We start from the raw sequence: 18,968 nt of genomic DNA, 5'->3' as shown, positions 1-18,968 counted from the left end.
CTCTGAGGCTGTCAAAGATACTGAGCTGTGAGTCTGGATGCATAGTGTGGAGTAGAGAAGTGGGTAGTTGGGTTTAGCTTTTATGGATGAGATAACCCCAAAGTAATATTCAGAGAAAGAAGAGGTTGAGGTGGAACATTGTGAAATTATCAGAAATGTGGGAAAGGTTTGAAGAGCACATTGAAAAAACAGTAAGAGACAACTAAAAAAATTCAAACAGAAAATAGTGGAATTAAAAATTCTAATTTAATAGCAAGATTTTACTAGGCTGAAGAGAGAAGGGTCCAGAAGAATGAGGATAAAGTGCAGATTTTGAGCCTAGCAGAGAAAAATCATCGGTATACTTCAACAAAAGTAGATAAATGATGTGGAAGTTGCCGAAACCTGCAAGGAGATTATTAGAAGGAAATATCTATTGGCAGTTGTAAATATCGCATTCAAACTGTTTAGAAATGTGAGAGGAAAAGGAGAGTGGTTGATTTTGGGTACCTGTGGTTGAAAATTTGACTTTGGTCCCTTTGAACCAGGTATGCACTGTCAGGAATGAGATAATCGAGGAGAATACAAAGCAAAGTGAAGCAGTGAAGGTAAGAAAAGCAGAAGGTAAAAGAAGTTGGAGAAATAAGAGCAACCTAATGAGAATATCATGAGAAAGATGGGGAAATGATAGTAGGCAAATCTGCAAGACTCCTCAGAGGAGTTGTAATGATAGTGGTACATGTTGCCTCTGTCGCTAAGTTAAAACCGATCTTCTTGATCTTTATACAAAACTGAGGAATCTCAAACAAAGATCAAGGTGTGGAGAAACATTCTGATGATGCCTTTTGTAAATGTGTTAATGAACCTGCTTGGTTAATGTCATAGAAAAAGTCATATAAGCCCCCAGACAAAATCTTTTACCTGAACCTGTATACTTACCAATGACAATGCTTTTCAAAGACTGAAGCCTAAATTAAAATATGAAAAGAAGAGGTGGGTAGATAGGGGTTCTTGGTAGCTGTTCGTCTGCTAAGTGGGACAAATTTTTGATCTTTATTAAAACTACTAATACCTTTTGAAGCAAGTAAGACATTTGTGTCTTTTGTCCTTTCTTTTAATTTTGACTTTTTGTCTTTGTCTGCACAACTACTTTTCTGCTAACTTGAGAGCTACTCTAGCCTATGCCATTCATCACAAGTACATCTCAGAGGGACTTGGAAATGTTTCAAGTTTTAACAATCAGAGACTTAACCTGTTTTTTCTCATGTAAGTTACCTGCCTAGACACACTAGGAAGACAAACACTGAATAACAGAACTTGAATAATAATAGTAACGAGGAATTTTGCATGAGAAATAAAAACCTGGTAAAATCAGGTCTTTTGTTGTAGATTGCTGAGATACTTTACCAGTGTAAGAAAAAGAGTGTCGACATTTGTCAGGCTATCCTCCATAAATTAGAATTACTGTACAGGGGAGGTGCAGCCTTGGCTGCCTTAACGATCCCGGTAACATTCTCTATTTTGTTGTGGATTTTTTGCTTTGAAATACAAGGGGATATTTGGGGGTATGTTGGTGACACTTGAAGTCTCTATTTTCTTAGTTGGTCTTTTTGTTCTATTATCATTATAATTCTTTTTATCTTAACTTAATCACGTTTTCTGGCTTGCTTGTCAATTTAAAAGATAAATCAGGGAAAGAGAAAAAAAAAGAAAAAATGCTTTGGTTGTTTGTGTTGTGTGTTGTTTGGGGGTTTTTAATGAATTTGTTGCCTTAGAAAGGTGTAAGGTTGACAGCCTAGGAAACTGAAACATCAGTACATATTTTCTCAGACTATTTTGATAGTATGCTTTATCCCTGACCTGGAAGAGCCACCTCTGCATTTGAGAGGATAGTTCATTCTCCATAGCTTATTCAGTCCTTGTCCTTTTTGCTAGGACTACCATCAAGATTGCTAATTATAGTAATACGTTTGTGACGTGGGTACTTTTCCTCTGAAAACTGGTCAAATTAATTTGATACAGGCCATACAGCAGCCATTAGCAGGTACCAGGTTTCAGCCACCATCAGTTTGACCTGAATAGTGGCTAAACTACTGAAGTAGTAGTGTTTATCTCTCATATCCTGTTTCATTTTTTAGTATTCCTCTCGTAGCCAAAAAAAAGTTCACAAACTGTTTCATATTTCCAGTGGGTTTCAGACCATTTTATGCTGAAACTGAGTTGCCTATTTGCAATTGCAAGAAACTAAACCTGCATGAGTTAAGACAGCACAAAATAATGTCAAGAGTGGGCTTTACACAGCCTTAAATCCATTGGGTTTTGTTTTGTTTCTTGTTCTGTTTTGTTTTTACAAAAAAAGCCGTTGAAGGTGTGGCTTGGACAGAAATGCAGGGTAAAGCACATTTTTCAAATTTATGAAATAATTTCAGCTGTTAGTACTGTAGCATCTTCCCTCAAAGAAAGACATAAAAATATTATAGCTTTTAAACTTCTTATTTTGATGGAAGAAAAGTGGCTTTAGAAAAAAGTGGTTTATGTCCACTAATTTGGCATCACTGGAAAGGGAACAAGAGGAAAATATTAGCAAGACTTGCGGGTTTTTTTTCGTTTTGGCACTCAACATAATACTAGGAATTTAGAAGACTTTTTGTGGTATGATATTTTTACACTTCTATCTATTTTTCTTAAAGGAAACTTCATAAAGGCTGAGCTTTTCAGATTTCTGTGGCTAACACTTTTCTGGGTTTCCTAGCAGTGCTTTTCTTTAAATGGAAATGCAATCAGCCCTTACTTCATGGTGCCTTCGGTATTTCTTTCAGGTCTGACCGCTAAGTCCAAGAGTCACATCCTCACTAATCCCTGAAAAAAATTATTGTTCCTCACCACCTTGCTACGTATAGATACATGCATTTAGATACGCAGATACACATCTTTACCTTTCTCAGAGTTGTTTTGTAGTGTCGCTGGATTTTTCTGTACTTCACACTCAGGAATTGTGTTTGGATTACAAGAGCTTGTATGGCTAGTTGATGGCATTTATAGAGATCCTGACTCTGATTCACTACTTTCATTAGCGCTAGAATTCAAAATATTAATGATGTCATAATACTGACTCTGAGCAGAATTGTTCGTTTCCCTGATGTATGGGGCCATGTCTGCTTTACGGGTGCAGACGTTTGATGGCAGCTCATGCAAATTTGTGGAAGCGTTAAACACATAATGGTGTAGATATGGTAGCCCAGAGTTAGCTACTGAAACGGTTTCGGAGGTTGCAGCTGGTGTTGAGCTTCACATACCCTAGCTGCGCTTCCCTTTCTAGTCGCACTTGGCTAAAGATAGCATGGATAAATATGTACAGCTTGTAGTTGCGTCTCTCCCACCAGTGCGCATACATCCTGAGTGAGATCAGAATGAGTCTTGTCAGCATTTATTTTACAGGAATTATCTTTAGTTTACATGGTTATTTCTCCACAGGAATAAAGTTTTTCCTGTACCTTTTGAAAATTTATGGCAAAGTTGATTTTTAAAACCTTGTGCGTAAATTTACTGTTTGGCCTTTGCATATTTATTACATCTTCACGAATGCAACAGCAACTGAAGCTAGAGACCAAGAGCAGCCCTGGTGCTAGATCAGGAAAATGGAGCAAGACTGGCTTATGGCTGGATGTGGGGCCCTTCGCTCACTCCTAACGGCCCGGAAGCCAGTCACATTGCACCACTGCTCATGCTCCTGACAACTCATCCATTCCATATTTTGCCCAGCATTATGGTTTCTAAGCTTTCACCTACCCACACAAACTCCTTTGCGCCTACAGTAGGTGTGCACAGAAATGCTGTATTTCAGATGCTCAATGGGAACCTGACAGTAACATGAGAGGGTTTGGGGTTTTTTTCCAGGAGGAGGCACCTGTGCTGCCTTCCGGATTGTATGTGTGAAGTATAGTAAATATGTGGGTTAAAAAAAAATCATAATTCAAATCCCTATAGTGGTACTGATCAGATCTCTGTTTCTGTAGCAATGAAAACCAAAGGTGGCCTTTTAAGGCTCACAGTTCATCTACCAATTTCCAGTTCTGCTTCAGGATTCTTAAAGTATTAGAGTGCGTGCTTTAAACCCACAAAACTTACCTTTACCTAATTTTCACCATTCTAACCTAAGTTTCCACGGAAACAGGGTTGAAAAAGCCGCTGGTAGCCAGCAGGCAGCCAGCAGCTGAGAGTGAGAACTCTCCTTTGTCACTTTCCACTACTGGATGCCTGCTGCGTGCCAGTGTGCAAAGCTACCTAGGCTTCTAAAATCTGGATTACTTTCAATTTGAGGGGGAAAAATTAAATTAATCTACTTTTTTCTCTCTTTGGATTGTCACAGTAAATTCCAGGAGGGCAAATGGGCTAATGAGTCCTGATCTGTTCGGTTACACTGAGCCCCACATAATCAAAGCTTTCCCAACCAAGTGGGCCTCTCCTTTCATAATTTCCATGTTTTCAAAGCATTCTTTCACAAATTTTGTGTCTGTGCCCATCTACGTGCGTATTGTGGTACCTTAATTCTTTATGGCTCTGTATCTATCTATCGACATATTTACAAGCCTTTTTTGCATCTAATATAGTCAATGTATAAAATTTCCTTTTTTCCTGTATACTTAAGGAACATTTCTGAATGAACTGATCCTCAGTTAAATATTAGGAGTAGGATGTGAATGGAGATGGCTTTTAACCAGAAGTAGATTATAGCTGCGGGAAGACTAAAGGGTCTATTTGGTCAAGACTCATACAAAACTGAGATAAGCATGCACAACCTGACAAGATCAGATTAGACCCTTCCCCCACAAGTGCTTTTCCCATAAATATTTATCTGCTTTCTGTTATAAATAACCAGGAAATGAAAAAAGAAGGATAGATTCTTTTTTTAAAAATAGCCTAGAAATAGAAATGCAGCTTCAAATCTTCAGGGTAATGATATTTTAAGTATGCAGTGAATTCCAATACGAGTTTCTGTTTTTTAAATGGGAGCAAAGTACCGTAATTCTTCATGGCAGCTACAAAAATCGGCAGCATTTATAATCAAAGAAGAACTTTGTGCATATGTGCATTTTTGCCTACTATTGGGTACCTTAGAATTAAATAACTTATCACCTATGAGAGAATAGGTGTTGACAGAGTCAGCACTGCTGTATTTTTAAGCTTGCCTGAGGCAACATAGCTGGCATTGAAGTTAAGCTTGGCATTTTTTCACCCTGTCTCTCCTCCCTCTAGCCCAAGTGAATGCTCACTTCATCAATGAGAAGCACAACTGACTTGCCTGCCAGATGTAACGGAGATCCATGAATTCACATCTATTCTGCAAATTTTTGTTTCATTCAGATTGTCGATACTTCCTTGTGCAGTGGTGTTAAGGGGTAAAAATCTGAAGCCATACATGTGCCACTAAATCAGAAATGCATATTTGTTGGTGATCCACTCATCAGAACCTGCGTGGATTGCCTTGCTGTTAAAATAAAAAATAGCTCTTTAGCTTTGAGATTTAAAACCTTAAAAATGTACAGAATAATATTTTTACATTCATCTTTGAAAGTAACAAGTGTGTACTTTTTAAAAGACTTCTGTGTCACATGAGAATAATATTAATACCTTAAAAATCTCAAGATGAAAAATATAAGTCCTTTTTTCTTTTTTTTTTTTTTTAAATCTTTTTTTCCTCTAGCATTTTACGATGGGATAATGAGACAGATGTCTCTCAACTGGAAGGACATTTTGACATTGTTATGTGTGCTGACTGGTAAGTACATAAAAATCATAAAACTCATGTTAGAAAAATAGCTTTGCTGGAGTAATTGTACTATGCTGCTTGCTGATGGCTAAGCAAAGTCAACAAATGAAGCACAAAGCCACCTTAACCTCAACAAATTAATATTCATCTCCATGTGACAGTTATAAGGTAGTCTTCTATCACACAGTAACTTCTACCACATTATTTCCCAAAGATTGATTTTGAGAAGCATTTCCATTTTCTGGAATTGCCTCTGTTTCATGCTTGACGTATCAGTAAATGGACGACTTAGGCAAATTGCAAATAATTATGGCTCAGTGAGGAACAGTCTGGAGAAAAGGGAGTTTATCAACACAAACAGCTCAATTAGCTTACTTCTTAGGAAAGATCTGACTATTGATATAAGGGGATATATTTTTTGCTCCCTGGAAAATCTTTCCGAGGAAAAGAAGATTTTCAAAACCTTTTTTTTTTTCCCCGTCATGTTCTGTTTCTTAAATCAATTTTCCAGCAATGTTTGTAGACACAGGTTTTATATTATTTGCACAGGCATATGTTAATTCCAAGAGAATTGTTAGTAAAAAAAAAAAAAAAAGAGTACAGCACTTAATTTATGAAAAGGTAGATACAGGTTACAATATGGTATATTGTTTAGTAATTTATGCAAATAGATTTGGTTATCGACACAACCCTTTTCTGATACTGCATTTGCAGAATTGTGCTGTGCTATATTTGCTGCATGCTAGCTTTAAAAATGATACATTATTAATTATTTGTGCTATATAAATGGGCACAGTGTAAAAAGGGATGTGCAAATTTCATTTAGGAGAGTAGGTATTTTTTAAATGAATCTGTCTTTCCCTCGTGGATTTTTTCTCTTTACCCTTTAAATGTCCAAAACAGAAAAAGCTGTTTATGTTTTGTTGCATGTAACTGTTGTGAGAGCCCAAATTCTGAAAACAGGGACTTCCTAGGGCAGCTCAGTTCAGCAGATTACTAAGAAATAGTTAAAGGAAAAAGGCAAAGGGAAGTATGAAGCTGTCTATTGTCTTTTTAAACAATGGTCTTTTTAAGTGGCTTCTGATAAAATATTCCTCTAAAGCTTTTTTTTTCCTTCGATATTTTGCTATTTGAGCAAACAATTTCTTACTTCAGAAAAGTTACTGGGTTTGTATAGCACTGGAGAAAGTGTGTTTAGTCATCTTTTTTCCTTTTTCTCATACCTATTTGTTGATAGAATGCAACAGTGCTTCGTTTCTCTTAGCATTTAATTTCAGAAAAGTTCTTTGTTCCCAAAAAGGACAGAGAAGGGTTTCTAACTAATCGCTGATAATGTGCCTCAGAGATGCATCATCTGATTAAAATAAGGAGCTAAACAACACCATATGATTTCAGCAAGTAATTTAGTAAATGCCTTCCTCACCAAATATTAGAATGGATACTCCAGGTTTCATTGCACAGATGAAGTTAATGCTGGACAGGATTAGATCAGATTAAGTATGAAAGTCAGATCAGAGTGCTGGCGGACATGAGCAGGAGGGCAGCAGTCTTCTCGGAGGCTTAGACAAGGCTCACATATGGATGTTCTCCAGATTATGTGGGTGAAGCAAGGTCTTGCCAAGAGATTTAGAGTTAAATTTGTTCTTCACACAAATATCAAAACAACCTGGCCACGCTATCTCTTGTATTCTTGATACTCACACCATGTCATCCTATTTGTGCTGGGAGTACAGCAGAGTGGAACAAGACTTAAGTTATTTTTTTTTTCAGTAATATTCTTGCCTGATACTCCTCCCAGTCTGTTTGGAAATAGTGTAGTTTCTTTAGGAAACACAGAATCAAACATGACAGGTAAAATACATAATGCATTTGCAATCCCTGCATTTTGTACATTTATTTTGAAGCACTTAAGATGCAGGTAAGTGTATAAATATTTATAGATTTCTAAAAAATAAATAGAAATGTGCAGGTTAGTTTGAAGTATGTGGGTTTATTCACAAATTGTCTCTATTTTCTTATTGCAAGTGCCCATATATATAGTTTAATAAGCATGAAAATCCCTTTTTTGTTTGTTTCTTTTAGAAATCATTCTTTTAGTTATGGACACTAGGTTTTCTGGTACATGAAAAGGCTGGGGAAAAAAATGTTCCATGGTTTATCGAACTCAAATCTTCTTTTCATTTTCATGTATTTCTCTTCCGAGATATAGAATCGGCTTGAGAACTGTTGGCAGGATTTTTGCTCTCTGAATTTTTTGGGCTGCCATTGAAGGAGAAAAAAAATATCTCTTTTCATGTAGCTCCTCGGTTGAAACCTGAAGTATGCAGTGATAAAAACAGATAGAATAGATTGCATTTAGTTTAACACCATCATATAGCTCATTGTCAGTCAATAAAATCTGAGATTAGAACAGAGAACTAGAAAGCAAAAAATCTGAGTTCAAATATTAGGTACATGGATAAATTTTTATTGAAGTATTTCCAGCAAGGGTGATATTGTCTGATTCTCTGAATAGCTAACCAGTAGTACTGCTTGATCCCATTTACATGAAAACAAGCTCTATTCATAAACATATTCCAAATCCACATGGAGGTTCAAGTAAAAATGTACATGATTACAACAAGCAGCGATATGTTTATATTCATATATTTACAGTCAGACTTTCATAAACCTTGTGTGCAGGAGTGGAAAATAAGTTATTTCCCAGAACAGGCAGTCTATTAGTTAACAGCTAAATTTAGTAGCTCAACTAGATTATAAAATAAATAAGAGGCAAACTGTGAAAGCTAGTCATTATTTAACCATTCAGGATTTTGACAATAAAAATAGTTTCATGGTTCAGCAGTTCCGAAATAACTTATAAAATGCCAACTATGAGATAAAAATAAGGAAAAAAAAAATCTTTCTGAGGCCACACCTGGAAGAAGGATACACTGGAAAAAAATACTGAAATAATGGAATCTGTAAAGCATATCCACCCACCTCATATTTTTAAGGGGGAGTTTTAAGGCCAGGTGAGGGCTGCCAGAATTTTAGACTTTCATTTGACCTACACTTGTGGCTATAAAGTCATACAGGTGCCAGAATTGTAAGAGTATGAATAGAGAAGGAGAAATAACAGTACCTGTATAGATAGGCCAAAACCCAAGACTCTTGCAAAGCTCTTGAGAGCCTCAGGTTTCTGATTATTTAAAAGGAAGCATATATCCTTTTCTTTATTAAGAAAAAAAGTTGCTGAGATTTTTAATCCAAGGAGAGAGAGTCAAGGCCAGTAGGACTGAGCCAGTAGAAAAATCTTTCTCTTTCACGTTCTTGTGAAACAAGTTTTCCCAAATAATTTTTATGCAGAAACAGTGCAAGGTCTAGATCTCCATATCATTTTGGAAATGCATAATATCCCACTTTACTTAGACTGATTATATTCTTAAAGTTTGGCACATGTGTAAGTATTTGCACAACAGAGGCCGGGGGGAGGGGGGGCTGTCTCACATTACTTTCACTGCTGAGACTTTTGCTGAAGTCATCGGGTGTTGTGAACTCACCAGGAATGTGGAACTGAGCTGAAAGTATTCTTTAAATATCTTAAAATATGTCAGTTTTTTCTCTGTTAGTGTATTTCATTTCATATAAGGAAACCTTTTCACAGGAATGCAGTAAGATCTCTGTCCTTCTTCAGTTTAAATTTATGATTCATTTTAAGCCTCATTTCTTGCACACACTTTCAAGTGCATTGGAATCTGACGACATAGAAGTAAGGGGTGTTTTTCAGTTTGTCAGCTGTGTAGTTGAAGGCAAACAAAAAGATAAATGGCTCTATGCATTAGGCACTCTACATCAATGTAATCATGTCTGAAGTATATCTGTAAACTAAGCTGTTTTACCAATTGCAAAATATACGAAAACTAAAAATAAGTTCATATCATAGCCTATAAAATATATGCCCCTTGTTGCAAGGCACAAGATAAAAGGATATCATCATGAACCAAACTGAGAACATACTTGGTTTTTCAATTTGTTTCTTTGTCGGTTTTTGTTACTTCTGTACAGTTTTGGTATAACTTTCATTTTGGTTTTAATGGTAATTTAAATTGAAAAACAAACAAATAAACAAACAAACAAAAAAAACGAGGAGAGAGGTGACAAGACTGCATGCCTGTTCATCCAGATTTCACAGGTTGAGGGCACTGCCTAAACAAAGGCCGAATCAACTGTGTTCTTGCCTCTCTGCTGCTGTGATCTGAAACCTCCTTGCTGGCCCAAGAAAACCTTACTGTTCCTGTCCTGAGCTACTGCTTGCACAGCGTGCTTACTACATAAACACGAGACATTACCACTAAAGTAATGGCGAGCTAAGCCAAATTTGAATTGAGGTGTGAGAACTGAGTGTGAATGGTTTAAAACAATACATTATTTAATTTCCCTGAGATGTTGTGGGCTTTAAAGGATTCTCTCAGGTACGTTTTCAATATGCTGTGGTATAATTCAGTCATACAAATTCTACTGGTAAGAGAAATTGTGTGACTTAAGTCTCCTTGCGTGGGCCAAATCCTGTGCTGGCCCTGTCTGCAGCACAGATTATCTAACGACTTCTTCAGGATTTCCTCATTCAAGTCATCCTCCGGCTCGGAGGACAGAGATGTTCCCTGGAGTTACTGCACTGCATCAGCGTTGCTTCCAGCCTTCACTGCTCCCTCTGGTCAGAGTACGTGGCTCATGGAGCAACAGACTGGAAATTGCAATGTTGGAGACTGTTTTCAATTGAAATAGGTCCTGTTCCCGGGAGGAGGCCTCTTGGAGGGGAGAGGCAACTTGGGAGCAGAGCCAGGGCAACTGTCCCAGGTTATCTGGCTTTCCTAAGTTAAGAGGGCTAAGAGTCTACCTCCCATACCACCAAAATATCAATTGGGGTCGGACAGAAAAGGTCTTAGTGAAGTTGTCTGATCTAGCAGGTCATGTAACCGTTTTAAGTTCTCAGACACTCAGTTTCTGGTGAACAAAGGCCTATAGTTCTCTCATTGTAAAGGAACAAGATTGGTAGCAGCAGTTGTGCCCCTGTCTCATTGTAAAAAGAGACAATGGTATGCAGGTCCATGAAAAAGGAATTGTAGCACTGCCCTAAAATTGTGTTTCCACTACGCTGCTTTCAAAAATAAAAATAAGTGCATTTTTCCTTTGGAATGCACTTCTGTCTGCAGAGGATCTCAGCAAGTCTTAAATGTGTGCATGCTTGCGATGTTTCATGTTGAAGAAAATTAATTATTTTTAGCTATTCTTTTGGGAGAGGACTCATGCACTGTGTTCCGCCTCTTCTGCAGGTGGCTAAGTTCACAGTGAAGTAGTGTCTTACGGTATGTATCTGCATAGGGATCTACCTGAGGTGAATGTGATTAAAACTCCCAGGTGACATTAGAGACATCAGCTGCTGTTTCAGTGAATTAAATTTAAACACTCATTTTTTCAGTAAGGTTCTTCCAGTAAGATTAATCAAGGCTGAGGGGCAGTCATCATGCCAACTGCTAAAGTTTAAATTTTTTTGTGGGCAGGATATCACAGAAATTGTTAGCTGTACTTCAGTGTATTGAGAAGTTCAAAAGGCCATACTTGTATATGAAATGTTCTTTAAGAAATGTATGGATACCCAGTGTAACAATGTGAGGTTCTGCCAGTTTTTACTGATGAAATTTGGTCACTGACAAGTTTTCTGAGAAGCTTTTTTTTTTTTCTCCTCCGTAGCAAAAATTCACAGCTCTTACACAGCTGCTTGACCTTATGGTATGTAATATTGTATTCTCCTTGGTAGCTGTGGAGTGTCCTTACCTAAATGTCCACACATATTCTGTTCTTGATGACTGCCATGTGGTTGGCAGACCACTTTTTTCTCCCAAGTTTCTTCATATATTCTTTATATTCTTTTAGAAATTTTAAACCTGGAAAAAAAATTACTTGCGACTCTTCAGAAAGAGATAAAGGAAAGGGGAGTATAGAAAAAAAATCATTAAGAATGGACAAAATGCCATGTAGTGTGGAACTCATACTTGACACAGGCTGGGAAGCAGTTTTACTATAGAGAAAGCACGAAAAATAATGAAGAAAAAAAATCACATAATTTGTGGCCTGCTTGATACAGTTTCTTATCTGAATCACCAATATAAATGCAGCCCATAGTAGTAAGGACTGAAAGGCATCAGTTGCTATCCGATGGTTGTTCACTAACCACTGTAAATGCACTCTCATCCACAGTAACTGCATGTCCACAAATATCTAGTCAAGAGTGATTGGCACCCTGGTTGCCACTATTAGTATATACGTTAAGGTACAGAGGGGCATGAAGAATGAATTATCCCCTCAAATCATGAGGTAATCACGCCAAAATAGGGCTGAGCATGTTGGCAACATTGCGTGGGAAAATTGAGTCTGCCGCTATCCTTGCGGGACCCGTGCTGGGGATGACGGATTTAACTCTTGAGAGAGGACAACTCTGCACGATGTGGGTCATTGTGTTTGAATAGGGTTTGAGGGAGAGAGAAGGTGGGGGCTTGTAAATCTTTATAGGTTAGATAGAGATAGATACATAAATAGAACAAATATGCGTAATAGATAATAGTGATTTAATGCCACAACTGTGAAGGTAAAAGGAAAGAAAATAGCCTTAATAGTAACACCTGAAATACAATAAAAAACACTTAAAAAACCTCCCCCCCATTGTATAGAAAAACATGTGAAATGTTAACTTTGTATTTTGATCCTGATTTCTGATAGGTAGTGTTTTAATAGCTAGCATATGTGATCTGTGAATTTCAGCTATATAAAGATTTGTTTCATGCTGATATTTGAGCTTTGGTTTAGATTATATTTGGGTTTATGTATTTTTTTAATATTTAAACCTACCCAAACTGGACGGAAATGCAAACCACAGTTTCTCTTTTACAGCATTGTGTAAACATATGTAATTAGCCTTGTACTTATCTGCATTAGTATCATTAGAATTGAAAACCCATTTTAATCTGGATTCTGTTCTCTTCTCAATGTCAGCCTGTTTCTGGACCGGTACAGAGCTAGCCTTGTTGATGCAATAAAGAGATTACTCCAACCCAGTGTAAGTATGTTTCTATTTTCTCCTGAACACTGGCTTCAGAATAATTAGTCTGTGCACAATGATTGAGAGAGTAATGGAATGGCAGGATTAATGTCATGTAATACTTTAATACTTATTATGTCCAACTTCAATTGAGTCTTCTAATCTATCAGATTCTTTCCTAATCATAAACTAGGAAACTTCTTATACTTGGCCTTCTGATAAGGAACACAGTGGGTAGTAAAATAAATGAAACCGCTTCAAAGATAGCGTGAGATTATTTTTATCAAAGCGTTTCTCAAGTATTTTCCTTTGATAATAATGTCTTCATATTAAAGTAAAAGTACGATATTGAAAGTTTTTATGTTGGCTTCTGTCATTTGTAATCCCTTCAATTGTAACCTTTGTCATTGTGTATTTATTTATTATGAAAGAATATTTTTTCTCTTTTCTGTTTATATAAAATGAAAAAAACTCTTGTGCGTCTATTGCAACCAAAACTTTTTTTTTCCATTAAGTAAGCCCTGTGTTTACATGTTTTATACCTTAGAACGTAATGAAATTAAGCTGTTCATAAAATGCTACATGAGTGTCACTGATGCTGTTAAATCAGAGACACCTACAGGCAAAAAAAAAAAAAAAAAAGCTGTTACATGCATATACTTATACCCAACAAATAAGCTTGAATCTCAAAAAAAAAAAATTTAAAAAGAAGATATCAAAATGAGAATATGAGAAAACCTGTGAAGTTAATTGCTAAGTAGGGATTTTACCTTTCATGATTAACACGCAAATCTTCCAGTAAGGTAAACTTTCCATTTCAAAACAAAAGTATTTCGTGTTAGCAATGCATTCTCCAAACTGTATTTAAAAACTGCATTGCACTTTTTGTACAAGAGATTTTCTCTGTAAAAGGAGCGGAAGACCCAAACGTGCAAAGGCTTAAGAAACTGAGTCATTTTAGTCATGTAAGTAATCCCATTCTTTGCTAAGAGTGATCAGGTTTCTATTCTTGGTTCTATCATAGACTTTCCTGAGTGACTTAAGGCAAGTTACTTAAGACTGAATTATTTTAATGAGCTGTGGGGCAAGGCTGCCAGGAAGACATGAGAAATGTAGCTGCTCTGAGGAAAAGGTTATCCAGATATTTCTGTTAGTGGCAGCAAGGGGAGGTTAAGCAGCTCCTGCTGAGGATGATGCATTCTGACTTTCATGATGTACCATCAGTTGTCAGGGTGCAACAATTTTTGGGACCAGAGGTGATCTGGAACACTTAGCTAACTCCAGTTTAGAAAAATGCAAAAAGGAGGGGGTTTTTGGCCCAGGTCGATGTCCACACCTGGTTCTTCAAGTAGCCGTACAGGCCACTACTAGTTCCACAAAAGGACACTGAGGGAGAACAGTATGAGTGTCAGGAAGAGAAGTGTATGAGAGGTGCCCTGGTAACCATGACCTGGCTAGAGCCTCTAGCTGGGGTGGAAGAATAGCTGTTAGTTGCTTTGTCTCCTGTTCACAGCTAATCAGGGTCAGGTGATCTATATTGCCAAAAACACGAGTACACACGTGCATTTGTATATGCAGGCACACACGCGTTTTTTACCTGGGCTGATCAGCCCAACCAGAGAATTTGATTTAAAAACCGATGACAATAAGGCAGCCTGAGTTTTAAGTAGTGTTCATAGCTCATGTTCCCATCTATAGTCAATTTAGGAATTGTTAACCTAACTTTAAACCGCAACCAGCCTTTGAACTATAGTCCTTTGTGAATGTAGATGGAGTAAAGGGAGATGGCTTTTCGTTGCCTGTCTTCCTAGTCTGGCTTGCTTCTGCACGTTGTGATTAATAGCATAGCCTCTACTTATTTGCTATGCGTTTTAGGCCACGATTTCTACTTCTTATCAGCAAAGCTAGGGTAAGAAATTCTTGCTCCTTGCAGGAATTTCTGTGGCAGAATTTTGTACCGCTATCCAAACTGTATTTTTTAACTGAAGTCATTTGCCTAATCCACTTCATGGATGGTTGTATGGATGGATATCCAGTTATGGCATGACCTTGCAAATTATTGTGATTCATAACTAAGAGAACATCGAACTGTTATTTAGGGTGGGAAGCTGGGAGTACAGACACCTTAAATGAGCTCTCCTGTCCAAAAAGCACATGTTGAACAGAGATGCCTTCAAGCATACGGTTTGAAAGACCCGAATAAAAGCATATACTCATTTGAAATCCCAAGAAAAGATGCAATCACAAGTACAAAATAGTTATTATTTTTACTGTTCTTGTTAACCTGTATAAATCTAAGGATAACATCAGAGGAAACTTTACTAAATGGCAATATACTTTGGCCTTTAAAGGAAAAATAAATTAATAGTGAATTCATTTGCCAATTGCAATAATTGAGAATAGTTTATGGGCATTAGCTTATGCCCAAACTAAGTCATAAAGTACTTTGATTAAGTTCACTCTTCTACGTTAATTATTTTGTCTCAAATTTAGAATTTAAATTTCCTTAATGGAAATACTTTGCCAAATTGATAAAGGAATGATCTGAAATTGAAGTCACATCTAGATTGAAGACATCTTTCAATTGTAGCTAGGCTACAACTACGATAGAAGAGTTCAGGGAAAATAATAGCCAAAAAAAAAACCTGAAAGGAAAAGTGGAGTAAACAGAAAATAACGGGTATCCTCACAAAGTTGTCTTGAAGGAGAAATTCAGAACAGTTAATCTGTTCTTACCATTAGTTTAACAAGAGATAAATTTATCTGCAGTACTTCATTTTTGATTAAGGATGTTATTTGTGGCTATTAGAATCCTTATGGCACAGAATGATGTGTTCTGGACAACTTTTTGCTTTCCTGGAAACAGGACTCTTGATCATTTCAGTCATCTGATTCATAGTATGGCCCCATAAACAGTTGTATCTGCACAGGAAGAGAGGACCAGAAATTCATGCAGGCAGAAATGAGCAGCTCACAGAGTTACTGGGAGCTGAAATTTCTATCTGAATTTGTTACAAAGGCAAAAGTCAATTGTGAACCAATTCCGAGAATTAGGCACTGAAATTTTACATCGAACAAATTTGTCTTGAATGGCTGTATTTTATTCCTCTTATAAGCAAGCTACTTGATTTGCCAACATTTAGTTTTATTTTTTCCTATCATTAAAATGTACTTTTAATTTCAATCTCAGAATAAATAGTTGCTTGTTTGTGTACTTCCCTAATTAAGAATGCTTTTTATGAAGGCTTTGTTTCTTCTGTGGCCTATCCATTCAAAATCCCAATGAAGTTAGTGAGTGGGATACTATTGAGCCATGATTAGTACCAGCAAATAAGACTGCATTTAATAATGATTCATGAGTAAACTTAGTCAGTCATGGCCACAATGTGATCATCTGCCCCATTATCTTACTGCAGCATTTTAGTGACACTTCAAACTATTGTAACTGACGTTTTCCTCTGTGTTTTGTTCACGAGTTTACTGGAAGTATTTTCCCGACTGACGAAAGGCCTTTTTGAACTTTAAACATCATCCTAAACTGGGAGGGACTTTTGAATTAGAAATAACTAACTACATCAAGTGTAGAGCCAGGCAACTGGTCTAATTTTTTTATTGTACAGCAACCAAGAAATGAAAAACATTTTAAAATTAGAAATGTAAATGCAACTCCACAGCAGGTAGCAGAATCACAGAGATCAGGCAGTTGACAAGAAAGTGCTTTAAACCCAGATTGTGATAGACCAGAATTGTTTACAGTAACTCCACAGTACCTGCCAGTTTTGAGGAGATTATTTTAATATTAACCTTAATCATGATTTCTTGTTTTTTATCAGCAAGGACAAGATCCTCAGGTGTTTTAGATACACGCTGAATTCAATAGGTGAATGGGGTTTTACACCAACTGGGGCGCTGGCCAAAAGTGACTGTGTAGTGGTTTCCATAAAAGGCCATTCCCCTTTTTTGAAGTTATTTCAAGAATTCCAGGCTGCTTTTAAGAGTTATTTCAAACCATGTAACATTCTATTTTCCTGTATTTCTCTTTCAAATTGAATTTGAAGTGGTCTACAGAGTATGAGAAGGAATGACTGCATGGGCTGCTGACTCCCAGTGGAAATCTGTAAGGGGAGGCTGCTGTTGCATGAGCATTGCTTCCTCATCGGAGCTGCTGGGTCAGTGGCCTAGGTAGGGCGTGCAGCCTCCTGCAGTCTCCGTTGACGAGGTTTAGCCATTACTGAAGTCCCTGGGTGAATGGTGTGGTCAGTAAGCCCTGGGTGAAGGACATGTTTCCCGTTACAGTGACCTCTCTGTGAAGCTGCCCATGAAGATGAGGGACTCGAGAGTCTCAGCCCTCTTATTCCAGGAAGGGTCTCTGCAGAACAACATTCTAGGGAGCATGAGATGGCAGGAGGAGGAGGAGGAGGATCCTCAGCTGAAGGCTCCCTTTGCTGCCCACTTCTGTCTGATGACATTAAAGCATGCCAAGGATGTGACGGAACTGATTGTGAATTTCCTGTGTTTAATGTTTTTCATCCTGAGCTGAGCCTGGATTCAGACTTAACATTTATATAAGCAATTCCAGTGCCTCTGGTGGGAGTTACACCCCTTTGCACCTCACTTTTAGCCACACAATTAAAAGTATAGCTACACAAATGAACAGAAGTGAGTTGCTTTGGATATTGCCCTAGGTCTCCTTTGCACTTTCCCGTGAGAGGGATGAGGACAACAGTATTTCCCTGTCTTACAGAGGCATTGTAAGAATAAATACAGTGCTGTGGTATTAATGATTAGGGTCTTTTAAGTACACATTACTGCCATAGATACTGACATAGAGTTTTTATTGCTGCCGCACTGCGCACGGTCTCAGCGTAGTTTGTTCCCTATCCTCCTCACCAAGTATCTGTGTCAGCACTGTAACTTTCCAGAATTCCCGCTGAAATTCTCTCTTCTGATCACTTTTTCCTGTGGTATACAAGACTGCATTTTCTCAAGCCAAATATTCTTCTACAGCATCTAATCATTTGATAACTTCGTCAGATCCCTAAAAAATAGGTTTTTGTCTCTTCGGTTGATTACAACACCTCACAAATTAATCTTAGCTCTCATTAATATAAAAGTTAAATACAAGAACTCACAGTAAACTTTGTGGCTCCCCCCGGTGTAATATGCTGTTGGCTGATATTAACCTTTGTTTACAGCTTTTCAACTGGTTTTCATTCCATGTGACAGAACACGCTATTCGGCCAATTAGAATTAATTTTGCAAATAAGATTTCAAGAGATGCTGTATCAAGTAGGTTAGGTTCTGGGCTAGTACTTTCCACAGAGTCTAAAATCTATCAGGTCAAGCTACAGTCATTTTTGTTTTCTTAAATACAGAAGGATGAACAAAAATTTAGCTAATGGCCCATGATGTATTGCCTGGGCATCATAAATGGCCTGATTGTCTTGAAAGATCCAGAATTACTGTGCAAGAACATTAAGTCCTGCTTTAAATACAATTTACCAATTTAAGGTCAGATTTGGTTGCTCTGCTCAGGTAGTTTAAAATAGCTTTAAAAACCTAATGATCAGGTCTGATTTGCCTCCCACTTTCCCTTGTTTTACACTGTTGTAATTCCACTGACAGCAAATGGGAGGTACTCTTCTGTGTGTGAGAGTGAAAAATGAAAATCATTATTTACAGACTTTGCATGGTCATGAGCTAACAAAAGGATTTCACATTGAGTGTATGTTTTGTGTGCTTTTTCTGTGTTTTATTTTGGTAATTCATAGCCACTGTTATTATATGAAAAGGAGCAGATGTATGGCAGTTGGCAGTTTTCTAAAGAAAATATTTCTTTATTGCTTTCTTTATTGCATTTGTTTAGTCACAGAAATCTTGCGTATTTTGAACATTTTTTTTTTTATTACCTTATTTTAGTATTTTACCAAGAGAATGATTGACTTTTCCGGCTTGTGTATATTAAAACCTTATTCAGGTGTATGTTATATCTGGTTCCCTTTTGGTTTTAAAAATGTATAAATTGTCTTTTAAATGTTGCAGGGAAAAGCAATGGTATTTGCTCCACTCCGAGGGAATACTTTAAACCAGTTTTGCAATCTAGCTGAGAAAGCTGGTTTCTCTATCCAAAGACACGAAAAT

At 37.2% G+C, this 18,968-nt stretch overlaps 1 protein-coding gene across 2 annotated transcripts in view; it reads left to right on the top strand.

The window, feature by feature from the left end:
• CAMKMT (calmodulin-lysine N-methyltransferase) overlaps positions 1-18,968 on the top strand; it is a 218,461-nt gene that overhangs the window by 193,232 nt on the left and 6,261 nt on the right. For both annotated transcript variants that reach the window (XM_086460916.1, XM_086460915.1), the window contains 3 exons: positions 5,684-5,758; positions 12,782-12,845; positions 18,870-18,968. The exon at positions 18,870-18,968 is cut by the window's right edge and continues 33 nt beyond it. In XM_086460916.1, coding sequence (XP_086317042.1) covers positions 5,684-5,758; positions 12,782-12,845; positions 18,870-18,968 — 238 coding nt within the window. The remainder of the gene's footprint in view (positions 1-5,683; positions 5,759-12,781; positions 12,846-18,869) is intronic.

Source organism: Leptosomus discolor, chromosome 2 (genome assembly GCF_034619465.1).
Source record: "Leptosomus discolor isolate bLepDis1 chromosome 2, bLepDis1.hap2, whole genome shotgun sequence".
NCBI lineage: Eukaryota > Metazoa > Chordata > Aves > Leptosomiformes > Leptosomidae > Leptosomus > Leptosomus discolor.
This window is presented reverse-complemented; position numbering and strand designations above follow the sequence as displayed.